The following is a 19,324-nucleotide window of genomic DNA, read 5'->3' as shown; positions in this document are numbered from 1 at the left end:
CGTATGCAACTATTTGACTTGACTTTCACATATAGATTGAGAAATATGAATGTGATTTAATAGCTCGTGCTGCTGACTTTGGATCTGGGAAACCACTTGACTCCTGGTGTTACCTTAACATCCTTTGATAGAGGCCAAATCACTTCATCGCCTATGCCTAAAATGAGCCTAGCATTGTGTGATGTACAATGGTACTCATGTGAAGCACTGCAATGCCTTTGGCTCATGTTCACAATATATAAAACTGCAAAATATAGATGTGGAGTCAAAAATGCACCACTGGGCCTCATTTTAACACATGGATGGATATGAAGTCTACCCAATACTCTGCTGCACAGAGTTTCCCTTATTTACCAAAATCACTGGTACCTACTCCAGAATTTTTCAGAAGCCTTGTGATGTTTAGTGGACATATTCTTCAGGCCAATACCGCATTCTGAAAAGTGTTCCAGTACCGGAGCAGTTCATCATCTGTCACTTTTATGGGCAGATCGATATATTTACAACAGTCCGATATTGAACGGCATGGTCAAGGTTGTTAAGTAAACAAACACTTGCTGTTATTACATGAAAAAAATTGCCCTGCATCATGTTAGTTAAAGCATGGTGGATCAAAAGTTTGCTGTTCTGAAAACTGGGTGGTGGCTCTCAAAAAGGCAGGAACCATTGCTCCAGATGGCTTTCAAGCAACCAGTACTGAGCATTCATCAGACAGGATTTGAAGATGCAAGGTGTGCCTGTGGAGGAAGGGGCAAAGGTGAGTCCCACCAGGGTATCTATGGTATACAGAATGGTTTGCACTCCATAGGATTCAGTGATTTTAGCGGGAGGCATGTATATATTAAGCTAGGGCTAAGGGAAGATTTGGGTGACTGTCATTTGGATCTGAAGATCTCAGAATTCCAACATGGCTTTGCTGTATTTGCATACATTAATCATGTTCATCTGCTTGTCATTCAGCAGTATTTTGTTGTTGTCTAGGTCTTATGGCCGTGCGTTCCTAATGATAAACGACCATTGCACACTTTCTTATGTGAATACTTGATTCCTTGTTTGAACTGACATGCTGGAACAAAGCAGGTGCTTGTTGCAGTTCTCAACTTCAGCAGATATAATAGGTTGCTAAAGATGAAATTGCTATTTTTTCGTTTAAAGTTAACTATTTGCTAAGAGAGCTAACAATGTCTGTGTTTAGTGACCAGCTACATGTTTTGATGTACGTAGAGAACAGACTTCAAGATTAACTAGTAAACAGTCTGGTTCACATCAAAAGCTGGATGTATCTCCTTTGTGTCTCTAGCCTATAAAGATAGTAAAGTGACTTAGGATGACATAAATGAAACCAAAGAGTAGGATGTTTTCAGCTGAAGATCCTGTGATTCTCACGTTAGGGCTTCCTGCAGTGTGTAGGCTTTTTATACACTTTGATAAGAGGTATAATGTGGGGGCGATGGCAAACTGAATGCTCACGTAACTATATACCTGGAGCGAACATGGTGTCGTAAATCGGGAGGAATTCAGTTTCTTGATCTTTTTGTTGATGGTTTTATGCTCAGAAGACCAATTATAACCTATTTGATTCTATGGCTACGGTCCGATCAGGACCACTTGGGGGATGCTGGCCAGCTATTTTAAACACATAGCATCCTGGAACGAGCTATGGTTCACTGATTTGTACTAAATGAGTGCTTACTATTATTTGATTCTTATAGACTTCTCAGTGAAGTGCCTGTTTTCTGCTTTGTTCCACAGGGGTCCAACTATATTCCTCTGCCTGGGTAATTAGGTTTTTATCAAGGCTTCACGATACAATATATACTGTGTTTTGGCCTGAACAAAAACCCTGTAATAGATGATCTGCACACTGTGATATTGAGAGATCTGACCATTCATCTGGCTCTTTCCCAGTCCTTAAACCTTCTTGACATCTATTATGGCTTTGTTTGATGGTTAGTCTGTCGAGTTTTCTAATGTTTTATCCTTTTGTATTCAGCAGGAGACACGGTTTGAGAAGACTTTGCAAGAGAAGAAGGGGTTCATTATTAAGCAAATGAAAGAAGATGGTGCTTGTCTTTTCAGGGCTGTTGGTAAGTCCTTGTCTTTTTTTTAAAGTTGCGATGTCCAGTGTCCAAATTAATATTATCTGATAGAGACGTCTAGCTGCAGATTATTTACCTTTTGAATTTCCCAGGCGTCAGTACCCATGCATGCCATCGGGTGGCTTCGTTCCATTACGCACAGCAGCGTTTGCACCGGTTGGGATGTCGCGGTCACCTACATAGGCACTACTCGGGCACATGGACGTCAGCTCTTTTCTTAGCACTGATTCGGAAACAAGCTAACCCTCTGTCTCTTTTTGACAGGCTTTTTTTTTGACATCTTGTCAAATCTTTTTCCCTCTGGTTAGTAAAATGTAATCTAGAAAGGTAGTGTTAAGCTGTGTGGTGTCTGTCACTGCACTCTGTCAGTAACAGACCTACATCTTGTGTGCTTAAGGTGTCTCGACCACGACTCCGTCATGTTTGGACTGCTGGGCCATGGCGCTAAAAGCTTTGAGGGAGCTCTCCCTAAAGCTGTTTGCGGCCTGGCAGTCGACACAGGTTAGTGTGACTCCTAGGAGATCTCGGTTCCAATTGAGAAGGTGGTAGTGGGAACGCTCCAGGAACCCAAAGTCCTCCTTTTTTTTTTTCCCTTCTTTTTTTTCCCCCACTTAAAGTCCTTCAGAATTCGGGTAAGAGGCGCAAGAAGAGAAATAAATCAGAGGTATTCGACATCTCTTGGTATGTCGGCTGACGTTATGAGTTCGGAACATCTGCGTTCCAGGGTTCAGCTTCGCACCTCCCTCTGTTTCTGGGAGCTGGTGCAACTCCGGCGCAAGTCAGACTTTTATGAGGCCATGCGCTGCATATTTGAGCGGGCCGACCCACCCCTAGTTCCTTCGGTCCTCATTAGGTTCTGCACCGATGGATCTGGACTCTGCTCTGATGGAGCCGTGTGGATTCGATCAAGGACCTGGACCGGCGCCGGTCGTACCAATGTGACCTTCTCTGGCACGGATGCTCCGGATGTTGTTGGTGCTGTTATCGCTCCTCTGTGCACCAGCCCCATTCTTTTCCGAGAAAACTCAGTCAGAATGGTGGCGATCCATGCTGATTTAATGGCGTGCAGAGCCTTTTGACTCTAGGTTATTGCCTGAGCGTTCTCTGGAGCAGCCAAGCATGACCGAAGAGTGGGAGAGGGGAGGGGTGACTGAACCCTTTAGAATACCAATTAGTTTGCCCAACATCTGTGGACTGGTACGAGGAGCTAGGAGAGGCCAGTGGACTGGACACCTCTACAGAGACTAGCTTGCGCTCTCCCCCCACTGTGCTACGGAGGAGGGAGCACTCTATGTAATGGTGGTGAAGAGGGCAGCGAATGTCCTTGACCTCTAACTTCCCTCTGTGGCGGTCAAGACTAGCATCTTGCCGGAGGTGCTTCAGCCTGGGACTTCATCATCCAAACCCCTATTGCCCTTCCATGAAACACTGACTGATATCCTGCTGGGAACTTCCAAGCCCAGCACAGGGGCTCCTGTGAACAGGACAATTGCCTGCTGCCATTGTTGTGCACCAGGTGATCCTAGGGTCCTTGGCCAACACCGGACCCCTGAGAGCTTAGTAGTCTGCGCCTCAGCTTCCCTTGGTGCGTTCCCTGCTGCTCTTCCAGTTAGGGAATCCAAAACTCTGGATACCTTAGGCAAGAAAATGTTTTCTTCCACCAGCCAAGCATTGGGGTCGGTGAACACCACATGCTTTTTTGGGCCGTTCTTCACATACCATTTGGGATACGGTTTGGCAAGTGCTGCCACAGATCTTAGGGGAGCCTCGGGCCATACTATCACAAGCTGTAAAAGATGAGAGATGCAACAAAGCTTACCACCAGTTGTGGTTTGGAAACAACTGACTCACTGGTAGAGCTGTTTCATCAACAGTGGCTCTTAGTCACCATGCTTGGCTGAGAACATCTGGCTTTTTGGGGGGATGTCCAGCCCAACCTCATGGACATGCCCTTTGATGGGATTCTCCTCTTTGGAGAGGAGGCAGACTGTGTGCTGGAGCATTTCAAGGACTCATGGGCTACAGCCAAGACCTTGGGCCTCACAGTGACCCCCTACTCCCCAGTCTGCCTTTTGTGGCTACAGAAAGGAGGTGCCAGCGTGCCTGCCCTATGCCAGCTACTATCCTGCAGAAGGTCCCCAAGCTGTGTGAGGACAGGGGTGCCCTGCATTCCAACCCAAAGGGGCTGGTAGCCAGAGGCCATCTGCCACTAAAGCCCATCCATGCCCCCCCCCCCCCCTTATCATTTACAACCCCTAAGCCCTCCTGATTTGGTTCTGCAAGACCACGGGTGCCAAATTGTAGGGACAGACCATTACATTGGACAAATGGGTCTTGCAGATCATTCACAGGAGTTACTCCTTCTCTTTTCAGTCTTTACCCATCTGTTCCACCAAGACAAGAATGGTTGGCCAAGGATCATATGTCTTTACTCGGAGAGGAAGATACAGCTCTGTTGGCTAAGGGAGCTACAGAGGGTTCCAATATCGGAAGTAGGCAGTGGTTGTTATTCCCACTACTTTCCAGTGGCACTATTCCATAACTCTTCACCCGTCAATCTCTTCCTCAAAAAGGAGAAATTCAACATGCTTGCTGTTGGACCTGGCCCTTTTTGCAGGGTTATCCCCCAACTTTTTGCCTTCCTATTTTTTTATGACTGTTTCTTTTTTTTCTTTTTGGGACTCTGGTCACTTTACCACTGCTATGCAGTGCTAAAGTGCATATGCCGTTTGTCTAAATTGTATTGGTAATTGGTTTGTCCATGATTGGCATATTTGATTTACTAATATGTCCCTGGGATAGTGCACCAAGGGTGTGCCCTGGATATCCTGATGGCCCATAACCAGGCTGATGGGTCTTCATGAGCGTGAGTTGTGGGAGGAGCTGACACTTGCACCTGAAAAGGCTGTGCCTGTCTTCACACAAAGCAGTCTCCAACCCCCTGAAGTGTGTCTGGGGCCAGGACAGGAACGGCGCAGGGTCTTGTGCACTACAAAAACTTCTCTTTGAAGTTTGCTTACTTCAGAGACCGAAATCTGTACAGGATCCCTTACGCCACAGAGTTAGAACAATTCTGGACTGAGGACATTTTGCCAGGAAGAGCTGGATGCTGCAGGAGGGACTACCACTCTGCCTGTTGCTTTGTTGTGCTGGGCTGCTGCTTGCTGTTTCTGCCCTAGGAATGAAAGGACTGGCCTTCTACATCCTGCTTCCAAAGGTTCTTCAATGGATTGGACTGAGCTTGCCTCCTGTTAAGACATCTCGGGGACATCAAAGACTTCTTCTGCCAGCACCTGGACTCTTCTGCTGAGAGCCCTGCCTTGCCAAGTATTGCCATCGCCATTCCCTGGGTCCTTGGAAGTGCAAGCTGGTGATCTGAAGAAGAAAATCCACGCAGCGGCTTAGACCACACCACCGCCATGTGATACTGCAACTAGCAGGGTGGGGTTGTGTTGCGGACTCTGACAAGAGGCCCTACCCCTCTGGACATGGGTGGAACAGCAGGGCATAAGCCCGGTTGTTCAGCACCTGGCAGGTTCTCAGAATGGCAGGGTGGACATACTCCACCCTCAATTCCTAGCGGATCACAAGTGGTGTCTCCATTCAGAAGAGAACGTCAGCCGTTTAGCACGTTGGAGTTTCCAAGGTGGCTATCACTCAGACGCTTTGGTTTTGAGTGGAGCTCCTGCCTTCTGTACGCCTTTCCGCACATGTCACTTTTGCCCAGAGTTCTCAAAAAGATCAGGATGACCGGGCCCAAGTCATCCTTGTGGCTCTGGAGTGTGCATGGTAAGTCTGGTATCTCAAGCTCCTTAAAATGAGCATCGATCCTCTGATCCAGCTTCCACTTCGTGGAGTATCATCTGTTGCAGCAGCAGGGGAAGGTCCGCCTTTTTTTGCGTGGAGATTGTCAATAGTATTTGACCTTCCTCCTGAAGTCTATAATGTTTTCTTGGCAGCCAGGCGTCCCTCCACCAAAACTGTATACGCCTGCCTTTAGCAAAAATGTGAATTATTTTGTACAGAAAAGTCTAGCAATCCTTTCTGATATTCTGCTTTATATTCTTCCCCTCGCCCAGCAGGGCTTTGCTCTGGGTCCTCTTAAGGGTTATCTCTCTCTGCTGTCTGCTTTTCTGTGGCTGCCTGACCAACCCTCTTTAAGTTCCCTAGTGTAAATGGTTTTCTCAAAGGACTTGCACATATTTCCTCAGTCTCCCTTTATCATGCCTCAGTGAGATCTAAATGTGTTTTTCACCTTCCTGATGTGTGCTCCCTTTGAGCTGCTACACAATTGTCCCCTCTGGTTGCTTACCATCAGGACAACTTTTCTAGTGGAAATAACCAAATAACCTCTGCCTGGAGGGTGAGTGAGCTGCAGTCTTCATCTGCGCCTCCTATATTGCAGTGTTCCCTGACAGTGGTGCTTCGCGGCAGAGCCTCTTTCCTCCCAAAAGTGGTGACTCCCATTTCATTTGGTACAGTCTGCCCCCCCTGCTCGCCTTGTAAGCTGCTCCACATCCCTCTAAAGAAAAGCGACTACACTGCCTGGACCCAAAAGAGTGTTCTTGTTCTACCTTGACCGCAGAAGAATTCCGGGTGGATGACCAACTCTTTCTTAGCTATGTAGGTGATAATAAAGGTTGTACAGTTCAGAAACAAACCATTTCGCACTAGAGTGTACCCTGTACCAAGATCTGCTACGTCCTGGATAAAAGGCAGCCTCCTGAGGGCTCATGAGCCTATTCCACAAGGGGAAAGTGGTGACCATGGCGCTGGCTTGTGGAGTGCTGTCCTGGCTATCTGCCAGTCCGGTCCACAGGGACGGGCATTTCACCAGTTCGGTCCTGCAGGACTTCTTAGTATAGAAAGTTTGTCAGCAGCCCATCACAAGGATGATATGGCTTGGTTATCTATTGAAAGGTAAGGAATCTGCAGCTAGAAGTCTCTCAGACGAGCAAGGAACTTACCTTGGGTAATGCAATATCTGGTATAGACAATAGCTCGCTGCAGATTCGTTACAGACCCACCCATGCCGGTCCACTCTGCGAACAGACTTCTAGGGTTCGGGATTTTTCCTTTCAGGGCCCTAGTTTGGACAGACATTTGTCCGGTCACTTCATGGCTCTGTGCTTATGGTGTGGAAAGTCATAAAAGGTAACTGGTATCCACGTGCCTGGGTGTCACCTAAATAGGTGGTGATATCATTTCCGGCGGCACCACCGCCTTGCGGATCTGATCAAAGGCACTGTGCTGCACTGCCAAATTATTTGACAATCATTATGATTCAATAACTATATGGTACAACTTTAATAGCTTCACACCACAAACCTGTTGGAAAAAAACATTTAGTAGTATTAGATGTTCCGATGAACATGCAACCGTGGATGACCTCAAGTATAGTTTATCTATGTGAATTGCCCTGCCTTTGTGGGCATGTGAAGGGGGGGGGGAGTGGGGGGTGGAGGTAGGGGGGTGTTGTTGGTGGTAATTATTTAAGATACAGTTTGCTCCACTTTGTTACGTGTTGCCAAAGGTAGTTGTTGACCGGTGGACCCTGAGAGGTGTGGATGATGATTTCGCTATGTGCTAGGACTATGCCATGCATAATTATCTGTGTGCCATCCACAAGAGTGTACATTCTAGTTTGACAGTAATTGCTGGAATTTTTTCTTGGCACATGGATCAATTTGCAATTTCTTTGTTGTGAATAAAGTTGCTTCGGTCAAAGGTTCCTTCTGTGCTGGTCATCTCAAAGCCAAAGACTTAATGGCAATACGCAAGCATCAGTTCATAAAGGCATTTCTGAAGCAACTTCAGAAAAACATATTCTACCCTGGCTATTTCAAAAGTGGGTGCAGGTTTTCTACTTTCCCATTATTCGTCTAGCACGTCACCATTATGTAGCAGAAATCCATATTCCAGAAGACTAATGCAAAGAAATGGAAGCACTTTGAAGTCTTTAAACACACACACCACCAGTTTTGTAGCAGCATCTGTAGCTTCTCAGAGGCACATACCCTATGCAATGCTGTTTGCTACCCCACATCTTTTGTAAGTATTGCTCAGTGAATCCATTATAATGTCATTCTGTCGCTCTTGCTCTCTCGCCCCACTCCCCCCCAATCCATTTATTTTTAGGTCTGGTCCATAGACAGGTTACAATTGTTTGCTAGCCTCATGTAATCAAGAAAATAAACATACATCTGTACCTACATGCAAGGGCTTTGGGTCAATTCTCTTCATCCATCGATAGGCAGACCAGTCAAATTTTTTCCACCCAGTACATGCGTACAACAGATGGCAGTGAGTCAGCCTACTTCAGACATTGTCTCTCTGATGCCCTTAGTGATGGATGGCAGGACAACTATCATGAGCACATCAACTACAAATATATGTGCTTCAGTGCTAGAGCTGGTGATCAAATACTTTACTTTGCAAATGTCCTTTCTGTATCGTAGGCTCTTTATTGATAGTCATAAACACTGGAATAATTCCCTGCTACGTGCATGGACCCCAGAATACCTTTTTGTGTTTCCTGACATGGAAACTGTATCGTAGTATTTCTTTATCATGAGATATTCAATGCTTTTAAATGAAAGCCTAAAAACCTTATTTGTCCCTAAATGTTAAAAATAATTCTGCAGATTAAGTTCATAAAACTGAATTGCAGCATCCAAATGCAGAGTACCCCTTTCAGCACAGAAAATTAAGATAAAAATGCAGCCTGAAAGTCGTATGGTGAAAACTTAAAGGAAAAAAAAAGCCCATGCCTTTAGGAACCTGGGAGGCACCCGTTCCCAGAGTGCATTGTACTGATCGTTGCTCTTCAGAACTACTTATTTCTTCTAGCTTGTGAGAGTAGGATCTTGGATAGCTGCGGAGTTTCTTTCCCTCAAATAACTTCCTTTTTCTGTGTGGGCAAAAGCTTTCTACCTGATCCATTGTGTTATGACCACCTGCTGATAAGTTTAACGCTTTTGATGGGTCACTTATTTATTCTTTTTAGTCAGAATGACATTCCTTTTCTCTAAATGCCCCCCTATGTTGAAGAAAGAAAACAGTGGCTAATGCTCACAAGGTATGTGTGGTTTGTCCTGCATCTCATTCTGTGGCTGAATGGGACATCTGTAAAAGTAACAAAGAACCTTAAAAGACATAGGGCATCAGAATAAGAGGCATATGGGAGGACTTTAGAGCAAAAGAGGAGAAAAAGATGAAAATGCAGCTAGAAAGCTCAGCCTGCTTCGGTTTCTTACCATCTACTGAAAGATACCAACACAGTGGGAGATCTAGGGAGAGAGGATCAAGAGGCAGGGAAAGAACTAATTCTCTGTCTCATCAGAGACCAGTGTTGAGGCCACTATTTTTGTCAATAAGTTTTTTTCTTCAACCTGCTCGCCTTTAAAGGATGGCTCTACTAAAACCCATAGACAACACTCCGAATATAACTTTCTGTTTATACCAGGGCCGTTCAAGATCGCCTTTGAGGAAACGCAGATTGTCTTCAAACCTCCCCCAAAACACCATCTGGTCAGATGTTAGAGACAACAATGACTGTCGACTGCAGTTAAAGAAGCATGAAGTGACCACTGTAACAGGTGTCAAAGTAGTAGTCCGTATCACCAGTATCAACTGACCACTCAGTCAACATCATAAGCCGTAATAGCCCCTCCTGTAAAGGAAAACTATACCTTTTTTTTTAAAAGAAGCCAGTTCCACCCCTTTGACTTGTACAGATAACATAATCTCCAGCCCTGTACTCAGTTGACCCATAATTCCTTTTGAAGCCATCTTCACTATAAAGACCTCAAAGGTGTCATCATCTAAGAGTTCTGCTTCTACTAGAAGAGACTTGCAAGTCTTATACCTGATCTCTTTGTTCTGACTCAGACTTAACCCACTTTTTGAAACCCTCCACATCTTCAGGAAATTCACGTTCTATAGTGCTGCCAGTGGATGATACTTTCCATAAGGTTCCCGCATGATGGGCAGCAAAACTAAATATTCCTTTGTAGACATCCCAAGCGATGGTGTCTAATATTGGAGCATCCTCAACCAAGGACCTCTCGTAAAACTATCTGTGGGACCTGGTCTGCTAGATAAATGTGAAGAAAATGTATGACCATGGCCACTGTTAAGGGGTAACATCATGAATGCAAAAATAAAGGCCCCTCATCAAGTACCTGAATGCCTCATGGTTAATCTCAAATCAGACTCTTATTATAATGATGGTGAGACATAAACATGCGTATATTCCAGAGTTGACTGGTACGCCTGCATGAGTAAGACTCAAACTGTATGGGGCAAAAAATTGTGTAGGACCGCATCAGCTCATCCAAAGAAAGACCGTGCAATAGCACTGCTTGGGAAGTATCACCAAGAGATCTTGGATGGAATTAAATTCTTTGTCAGGTTTACCAAATACAACAGGGTTTCTTAGATTCTAAATGAAGGTTCACGGGTCTCAAACCAGGTCATTGGCGCTGAAGTGTCAGGCCTCGAAAAATCGTAAAAATGTTACCTAATAATTTGAAAAATCTACTTGACCTAACTGCAATGTACTTGATCTGTAAACGGGTCTCATTGTGTGATCCTAGGTTTCCTCACCTTATGAATTCTCCCAATGCACCAGCATTCAGTGGAAATTTTTTCCTAACTATCCATGCCAACGAGAACGTCACAATTGCACTCATTCGCATGCGACTCAGTCCAACATCATCTGAGCCATAAGAAGTCCTCGCCGACATCCGTTCCCTTTTTTTTCAACGCTAATGGTTTTTCTACCTCTTCGTATTGCTACTGTGTCTCCACCGAAGAAATCCAGTTTTAAACCTTGTAGTGTGTGTGGAGGCCACATGTTGGTGACGGAGCCGCACAAGAACTGCCTCTGGTGTTTGAGCTCTGATCAAGACATGGCAGGTTGCTCGTCCTACCACTGTATAAGCCCAGAAGCCCTAAAGGAAAGAGACTAACCTTTCCTACCAAAAGCTCAGAAGGAGAAAAAGGGTCGCCGAAGGTCTAGGACACAGGACACTTTGTTGCACAGATCTTTGAGGTCTCATAATAAGCGACGCCGATGACATGAGTCATGGTGTCGTGAATCCCGCAATCGGTCGCAGTCTCCTCTGAGATGGCGCAGCACGACGTGGGAGGTCAGCCCCACCGTGACTCCATAGCCTCCTGAGGCATCTCTGGTGCAGATTTTGATTGAGATCGGAGTCGCCTGCAACTCCAATGGCTCGTTTTTCTCCTGCATCCTTCCACGGTCAGGAGTTTGGAGTTCAAGCGCCTGATCCAGTGCAGTCACCGCAAGGGGAACAAAAGTATTGTGCCTTCCTGGCTCCGGGAGTGGATCTGTTTTTATTCCTCAGTGCTATCCTTAGCATTTTTAATAGGGTGATGGTCCCCTCTGATGCACCTGCTGGTCCCACAGGTCTGTTTGCTTTCTCGCTGGGGTTTCAGACGCCGTATAAGCAGGCCCTATTTATGCCCTTTTTACCTGCAACTCCTTGCAAGGGTACTGGCTCAGCACTGGGGATGTCAGTGCCTCTAGCCTAGATGCCGGCGCCAACAGAGTCCATACTGGTGCCGGATGCATTCTGACTCTCTAGTTAGGCGTGGAGTGTGGATTTGCCTCCCTCCCCTTCTCCGCCGGAGTTAGCTTCTTCTTCAAAGCCTGCGTCTTCTACATCTATTAATTCTCTTGATGCCGCGTTTGGTTTCCAGGCTGAGGTCTAGAAGGAGGGCCTTGAGACTTCTGGAGGAGCAACAGTATCAAGAACAGTTGGAGGAAGGAGAAATCCTGGGGCCTTCTGGTGATTTTCAGGGCTTAGACTCTGCTTGTGGGTTAGATATGTCCTCTGAGTGGGAGCTTTTATCCCCCTGGAATTCAACAAACTGGGTCTCACTCTAAATTGGAACAAATCAAAGATCTTGCCAGCAAGAGTAACCACTTTCTTAGAACACGATCAAAGACTAGGCCTTTCCCGCATTGGACAGACAAACCATACTTATGTCCTTAGCAACCCTAGTTCAAAGAAACGTTTCTTTCAGTGCACAGTTACAAGTCTCTATTGGTGATAATGTCATTTTGCATTCAGCCAATTCCATTTTGCTGCTAAAGAATGTGCCCCCTACGGGAGGAATTAGACCTTCAATGGATACAAAAGAGGGTCATTCAACAATATTATCACAGTGACTCCACCAATGATAGAAGCACTCCACTGGTTGACAAAACAATCAAACATTGTGATAGGCCTTCCTTTTCTGCTTTGACGATCCCCGCTGGTCATTACCACGGACGTCTCTCTGTAAGGATGGGGAGTCGTATCTACACGACCTACTGGTCAGTGGAAGGTGGAAAAGCTCTCTTCAAAAATGACACATCAGTTTCTTAGAGCTCAAAGCTGTATTTCTGGCTCTAAAAGCTTTCCTCCCCAGAATAAAACAATCTGCTGTTCTCATAAGGACAGACAATACAACAACAATGCGTTACTTCAACAAGCGGGGAGGAACAATGTACCTTCTGTTTTGAGAATCTCAAAATGTTGTAATTGGGCTATTCAAAATGGTGAGTTTAAGAGCAGAACATCTACCAGGGAGGCAAAACGAGACGGCAGACACCCTCAGCACACTAACATCATCCTGCCAGTTGTGGAAATTGAATCAAGAAGCTTTCGACCAAGTCTTTGAAAAATCGGGCCAAACCACCTAGTTCTCTTCGCGACCTCACAGAACACCAAACGCCGCTTCTAAGCAAGCTGGGTTCACCGGGTGGGGGGGAATGCCTTTTCGATGGCATGGAATGAAATATTTGCCTACGCTTTTCCACCCATTCCCCTGATTTCAAGAGTGCTCACGAAAATAGAGCTAACTTTGCAGAATCATCCTGATACCCCCATATTGGCCTGGCAAGCATTGATTCTCGGAATTGCTCCTCCTATCAGAGAGAGACTCTGCTGAAGATCTCACCAAATCTGCTAACGATGAACGAGGGTCAATTCCTACACCCAGACCCCAAATCACTGAAATTATCAGTTTGGCTCCTGAACACAATGAGTTTGCTCACTTAAATATTCACCCAGAATGTAGAAAAATGCTCTCAAAGGGCAGGGCTTATAGCACAAACAAGACTTACTCTTTGAAGTGGAAGAGGTTTTGTTCATGGTGTCACAAAGAACAGATAAACCCACTATTGTCAGCACCAGAAGAGAGAGAGCTCTATCTCCTGCATCTAGCATCTTCAGGGTTAGCTCATGCATCCATCAGAGTGCACCTGGTGGCCATATCTGTTTTCAGACGTTCCCCAACATTTCCTTTATGGTCCTTCAGGTTAATAAAACAATTTCTAAGAGTTTTCCTGCCAGTAAGACCTCCCTGCCTGGCAATTCAACACAGTACTATCTTAGCTCATGAGACATTCATTTGAACCCATTCACAAAGCAGAGTGAAACACTTATCGTGGATAGTTGCTCTTCTGCTAGATGCATCAGCGAGATCCAGGCCCTTAAGATTCAAGAGCCTTTCCTTCAATTTAAAGATGACAGGGTAATCTTTTTCTCAAACCCGAAGTTTGTTCCCGAAGTACCATCGGACTTCCACATTAATGAGCCTTTGTTCTTAAAGACTTTCTTCCCAAATCAGTCATCTCCAGAAGAAAGGGCTCTTTACTTGCTGGACATAAAAGGATGTATTACATTTGTTATTTGGAAAAAACAAACACTTTTGCAAGTTAAAACAATTGTCGCTTATAGCACCTTTTCAAAAAGGCTTTCCCCGTTTGAAACAAGTCATAGCAAGATGGATAGTAGCTGCTATAAAATTGTCACCGGGCAGCTTGCAGACCTTTACAAACTTCAGCACATGGCCATTAAACAAGATCCCTCTCAACATCGATGGTATTATTTGCAGATGTAACTCTAAACACATTTGAACGGCCACCTGGAAGAGTACGCACACGTTTACAAGACATTACTGTCTGGATGCAATACCATCCTTGTTTTCTGGTACTGCACATTGCATATTTTGATAGTTTGCTTTCTTTCATGTTTTTAAATGTATGTATAATTGTTGACAGATAAATAATTGTACAGATGTATTTATAAGTGGGAACGTCTTTACATATTAGAATACGTAAGTACTCTATCAGATGAAATAGGTTTCTCTTCCAGGGGATCCTCATCAATAGTCCTAAACATTGAATATTCCTGCCCCCGTGCGGGGACCCCGGAGCATACATAAAATACACACATGTACAAGTATGAAATATGCACGAAAAAAATATATATAGTATTTTTAGTAGACAATTTTCATACCAAACTCATGTATACATGTGTACAACAGCAATGCAGACTATATTCATAAACAGGCTAAAATGCTTTATTTTTAAGGAGTTTTTTTTTTTTTTTTTAAACCGTCCCTTTCAAAATTACAATAAGAGAAGAAACTTTCCAAAGCCCCATAACTGGGCCCAGAGAAAGAAGCAGTAGCAACATCAGTGAAAAAAGAGAAAAAACTAAATTGAAAACAATGGAGCATTATTAGCCTATGGGCTGCATGCAGGTTAACACCGGAGAACCATAAAATTCTGGCACCGTGCCTTTAAGACCCTGAGCACCTCCAGTATCCCACCATGCCTCAGGGGTGAAGGAGAGGTGACAGTTGGTTCACAGTTAGGTCAGTTCTTTTTTACGTGACAACGTATCCAACAGATTAGATAGTCTGTCCTGCACTTCTAGCAGACTTGCGTCCGGGGAGGAGGGTGGGTTGTTTATGACTTTGATGAGGATACCCCTGGAAGAGAACTAGGATTTACAGGTAAGTAACTTATCCTTCTCTTCCAGGGGATCCTCATCAATAGTCATAAACATTGAATAGATTAGCAAGCCCATCCCTTAACTCTGCAGACTGCCTAATAGAAGTGCAGGAAAAGATATACACTATGCAAACAAATTTCTCAGAGACGCTTGCCCAACTCGAGTGTCTGCTCTGGCATCTAGTTCGGGGGCGGGAATATTCAATGCTTATGACTTTGATGAGGATACCCCTGGAAGAGAACTAGGATTTCCAGGTAAGTAACTTATCCATGTTTCAACAATTCTCATAATTTCTTGACAATGTAATGTGCCATGAATACTGCTTTGTAGTCTGATTCAAGCATGTGAATCTATGAAAGTTCCAATAATGAAGTAAGCAAATAAGTTACTTACCTGTAACTATAGTTGTCCAGTAATGGAATCTTTCAGAGATTCACATGCCTCCCTATGGAAGCGTACCTTACTTCTCTCAATTTCTTTTAATGATGCACACTAGTGCTTAGAAAATCTGAGGAACTGGCGCTCCTCTCAGGAGGCTTCTGGAGGGTGGGGTCTTCAGATTGATGGACTCCTAAAGTTGAGTCCTTTTTTACATAATGGCTTGGATAGATTACTTAAGAGTAAGGCCTTAAGGTCTCCATAAACATATACATAGAGACCTGTCTTTTCTAAGGTACCGGGGACTCCCATCTCTACAATGGGGGAATGGTTCAAGCATGTGAATCTATGAAAGATTCCAATACTGGAGAACTATATTTGCAGGTAAGTAACTTATTTTCTTCTCCAGCATGTAGATTGGTCTCCCCCTTCAGCTACTGAAGTCTGTGCTTTCTTTTCGTTGTTGTTGTTGTAATGCAGAAGACAGCTACGGTACTTGACCTTAAACTTCTTACACATATCCTGACAAAGGTCCTTCATCAAGGTTGTACACTCAAGGAATCTCTACATCCCCCATGGATTCCTCGCTGGGGCATTGGCAAACCATGCTTGGGCCCTCAGGTATACAGGTAGATTGCTCAGTGCTGTCTCTGCTCCAGGCAACCCACCTTTTCGGATACAGTAGCAGACCCACTCGCCAAGATTTGTGCAGTCGTCTAACAGTAGGATTAAGTTGAATGCCTTCCCTACTACTCTGCCGAACCGGAAATCAAATAGTATTGAGACCTTCAGCAAGTGCATGTCTTACTCCACCCTCAGTCAATCTTGGCTGTCATCTAGCCTGCTGCACCCATACTGTATAGTGTTAAGTGGCCCAGGTTTGTCTGCAGTTCCTGGGGACGCCTGTGATGCAGCAGAGTTTGATATGATGTGGGCTGGATACTACTGATTGCCTTAGCTGGGCTTAAGGCACCAGTGTAGCACTTAGACCACACCCCTGAATATAGTCTACCAGCTTCAGATGTTTAATTTTCACTTATGGACATGCCCTTTGACTGCTCTTTTCTCTGTGGGAGAAAACAGACTCTATCCTTTCAAAGCTTTAAAGACTGCGGGCCTCAATGCAATCCTGGGACCTGGCTGTTCATATGAGACAATTTTACCAGAACATAAGCCCCCTCTATCGCTTCAGTAGGCACTTATCCCACAGATCACATGGACATCAGGACAAAATGCCCCCCAGTTACCTGCCCTTCCAGCCGCTGCAACTGCAGAACTGCTTTGGTTTGTCCTTTCAGACAAACTGCCTTTCTGCCAATGGCAGGATCTGGCATTTTCTCCCAGGGTGGCAAGCAGTTACCTTGAACAAGTAGGTCCTACAAATTGCCTGTTGGGCTATGCCTTTCATTTTCTTTCCACTCTGTCACATTTTCTGCTTCCCTTGAGATGACTGATAGGACCATCTTCTCATGTTGCCGGGATGTGCAGGCCCTTCTGGTCAAAGGGGCCATAGAGATTCTTCCAGCATTGGAAGCAGGCAGTGGCTGTTACTCCAGTATTGGAACTTTCATAGATTCACGTGCTTGAATCCTTCCCCGTCGTTGAGATGGGAGCCCCCGGTAAATCAAAACAGCTATACACATAAGCTACTGCAATGAAAAAAGGCCTAAAGGCTTTTACTTTAGTAGCCTACCCTTATGACTGAGTAAAAGAACCAAAGCAAGGCCCAGCCAATCAGGCTTCCCCTCCCTCTAGAACCCTCCTAAGAGGAGATCCCTTCCCTCAGATTTTCTACTGCATGTCGTGCTAGGGAGTCTCCTCAGTCAACCCTTCAGAAGTTCATTTCTACAATTTTTATTTCTTCAGAAAAGAGGATTTCCTACAGCAAGTAAGGTGTCATCTTCTTACTTTACTTAAGGGAGCTCTATTTTGAGGAGAATTCATCATGTCTGATAAAGAAAAGCCTTTTCAGAGCCTGTAAGACCTGTGGGGAAAAAAAGACTTCACTTTGAGGACCCACACAAGGACTGCATTTATTGCCTCTACCCTGACCGTGTGGCCATAGACTTCAAGGTTTGCAGGACCTTTTCCAACAAAACCCTCAAAGACCGAGAGGGTAGGCTACTAACTTGGCTCCAGAAGTTGAAGTCCCGATCTAATCCATTGTCTGGTTCTGACAGTGAAGAATCTACAACTTCCGCCAGAAAAGAGGCAGATCTCCTCAACACCACCACCACTCTGAGGATCTACCTAAAAAGGCTGATAAAAAGACCAAACGGGTGTCTTCTAAAGCAGGCAGTCCTTCCTGTTCTCCTCACAGGAGTTCTGTTTCATCTAAAGACACTCTAAAGAACGATCTGTCTCCTCAGATCGCAGCAAAAGAGCTTTTCTGAGCCTCCAACGCCACCTCCTGTGGTGAAACGTCTTTAAGAGACAATCTGAAAAATCTGCGACTACACCGTCTTTACAGCCTCATCATTGACTGCTACAACATCTACAGTCTCTACGACTGCGTCTTCCTCATCGATCATCTTGATGAGGTCCTCGTCGACAGCGTTTATGGTTGCTTCGCTCATCGCCTCTCCATCGTTGCTGCCGCCGGTGAAACAGTCTACTTTGATTCTACCGTCGTCTGCTTCCTCGTCAACGAGATTTTCTCCGTTGTCAGTGATCTCTCCGTCGGCGTTGCCGTTGAGGGTTAAAGCACATCATAAGTCTGATTTCCCTTTGCCATTGGTGACATCTCCAAGTAGGGTTTCAGCCTTGGTACCTACACATTCTCTAGAACAAGAGGATTCAGACGATGCATGGCCTTTTGGGGTTGCTCATAGCCCATCAGACCTGCATGTCAAGTGCCAGGATCTAGAGGAGGACACACAGCATGATCCGCACTCATTATCTGCAATCACACCAGTATCCCTATCAGGAACAGATGGTTTCTTTGCCAGGATCGCTCACAGCTGATCTGCAACTCATGTTGGATGACTATAGAAGGTGGTTTCCTCCAGCTGGCTTGGAAGTTCAGCAGCTTTCTCTCGTGCCCCCTGTGCCTTCTACTCCGGTTTATCCAGGGGCCCAGTCATTACATGTGCCACCAGACATCAATTTCGAACCCTACACAGGTTTGGTCCTCTTCTGATGATGATGACAGAGAGGAGGGAAAATCGCCGGATGCCAATTCAGAGTGGGATGACTATCAAATTCCTACTCCGTCCTCGCCCTCTCCGGTTTCTGTAGATTCCCCTTCTGGTGACATCAGCTGTTTTCACAACCTGCTTGAAAGAGCTGCGAAGAGGTTTGAGTTGCCCATGCCCACAAAGCAGATGGACAGCTTCTTGTATGATTTCAAGGAACAATTTCAAAAAAGTGTAAAATCCATGCCGATTGTGAACTATATCTGGAATGAGGGCATCAAAGTAATGAAGAACCCGGCCACCCCGGTTCTACCTCGCCTTGATAAAGTATAAGGCACCTGAAGACTCTCCGGCCTGCCTCACGGGCCATCCCAGACCGGACTCCGTTATTGCCCAGGCGGCACAGCGCAGATCTAGGAACCCTTCCGCACCAATCTCTGCCCTACCGGACAAGGAGGGTAGGAGGCTAGATAACATAGGAAAACGCTTTTCTTCAATGGCTTCGCTTATTATAAGGGCTTCTAATTCTTTGGCTATCATAGGCAGATATGATAGGTCGCAATGTCAGCCCATAGCTGTCTGTTTGGATCAGCTGCCAGAAGATTCTAAATTAGAAGCCAAGAAAGTCTTGCAAGAAGGGGAGAGGTCTTCTGCCGAAATCATAGACTGTGCTATGGATATCACCACCACGGCTTCCCGTCAGATGGCAGGTGCCGCGGGTTCTCAGGAGGCAGGGTTGGCTCTGGGCGACTTCGTTTAGATCCAAAGTCCAAAACAAAATTCTAGACCTCCCTTTTGATGGTGAAGCCCTATTCGGGAAGCACATTGATGATGCGCTTCAGTCAATAGACAGACACTGACACGGCCAGGCCCCTTGGCACCCTGCAGTTTAAAAGAT

General features: G+C 45.3%; 1 protein-coding gene across 2 annotated transcripts in view; it reads left to right on the top strand.

Annotated features, from left to right (window-relative positions):
• The window catches only part of OTUD5 (OTU deubiquitinase 5), a 426,591-nt gene that overhangs the window by 49,063 nt on the left and 358,204 nt on the right, over nt 1-19,324 (top strand). Inside the window, exon 2 of one of the 2 annotated variants that reach the window (XM_069209506.1) lies at nt 1,997-2,087. In XM_069209506.1, the coding sequence (XP_069065607.1) occupies nt 1,997-2,087 (91 nt within the window). Of the gene's footprint in view, nt 1-1,993; nt 2,088-19,324 lie in introns of both variants that reach the window. The other variant, XM_069209505.1, reaches the window with a different exon arrangement.

Source organism: Pleurodeles waltl, chromosome 10 (genome assembly GCF_031143425.1).
Source record: "Pleurodeles waltl isolate 20211129_DDA chromosome 10, aPleWal1.hap1.20221129, whole genome shotgun sequence".
NCBI lineage: Eukaryota > Metazoa > Chordata > Amphibia > Caudata > Salamandridae > Pleurodeles > Pleurodeles waltl.
Note: the sequence above shows the minus strand (reverse complement) of the source record. Positions and strands in the feature narration are given on the sequence as shown.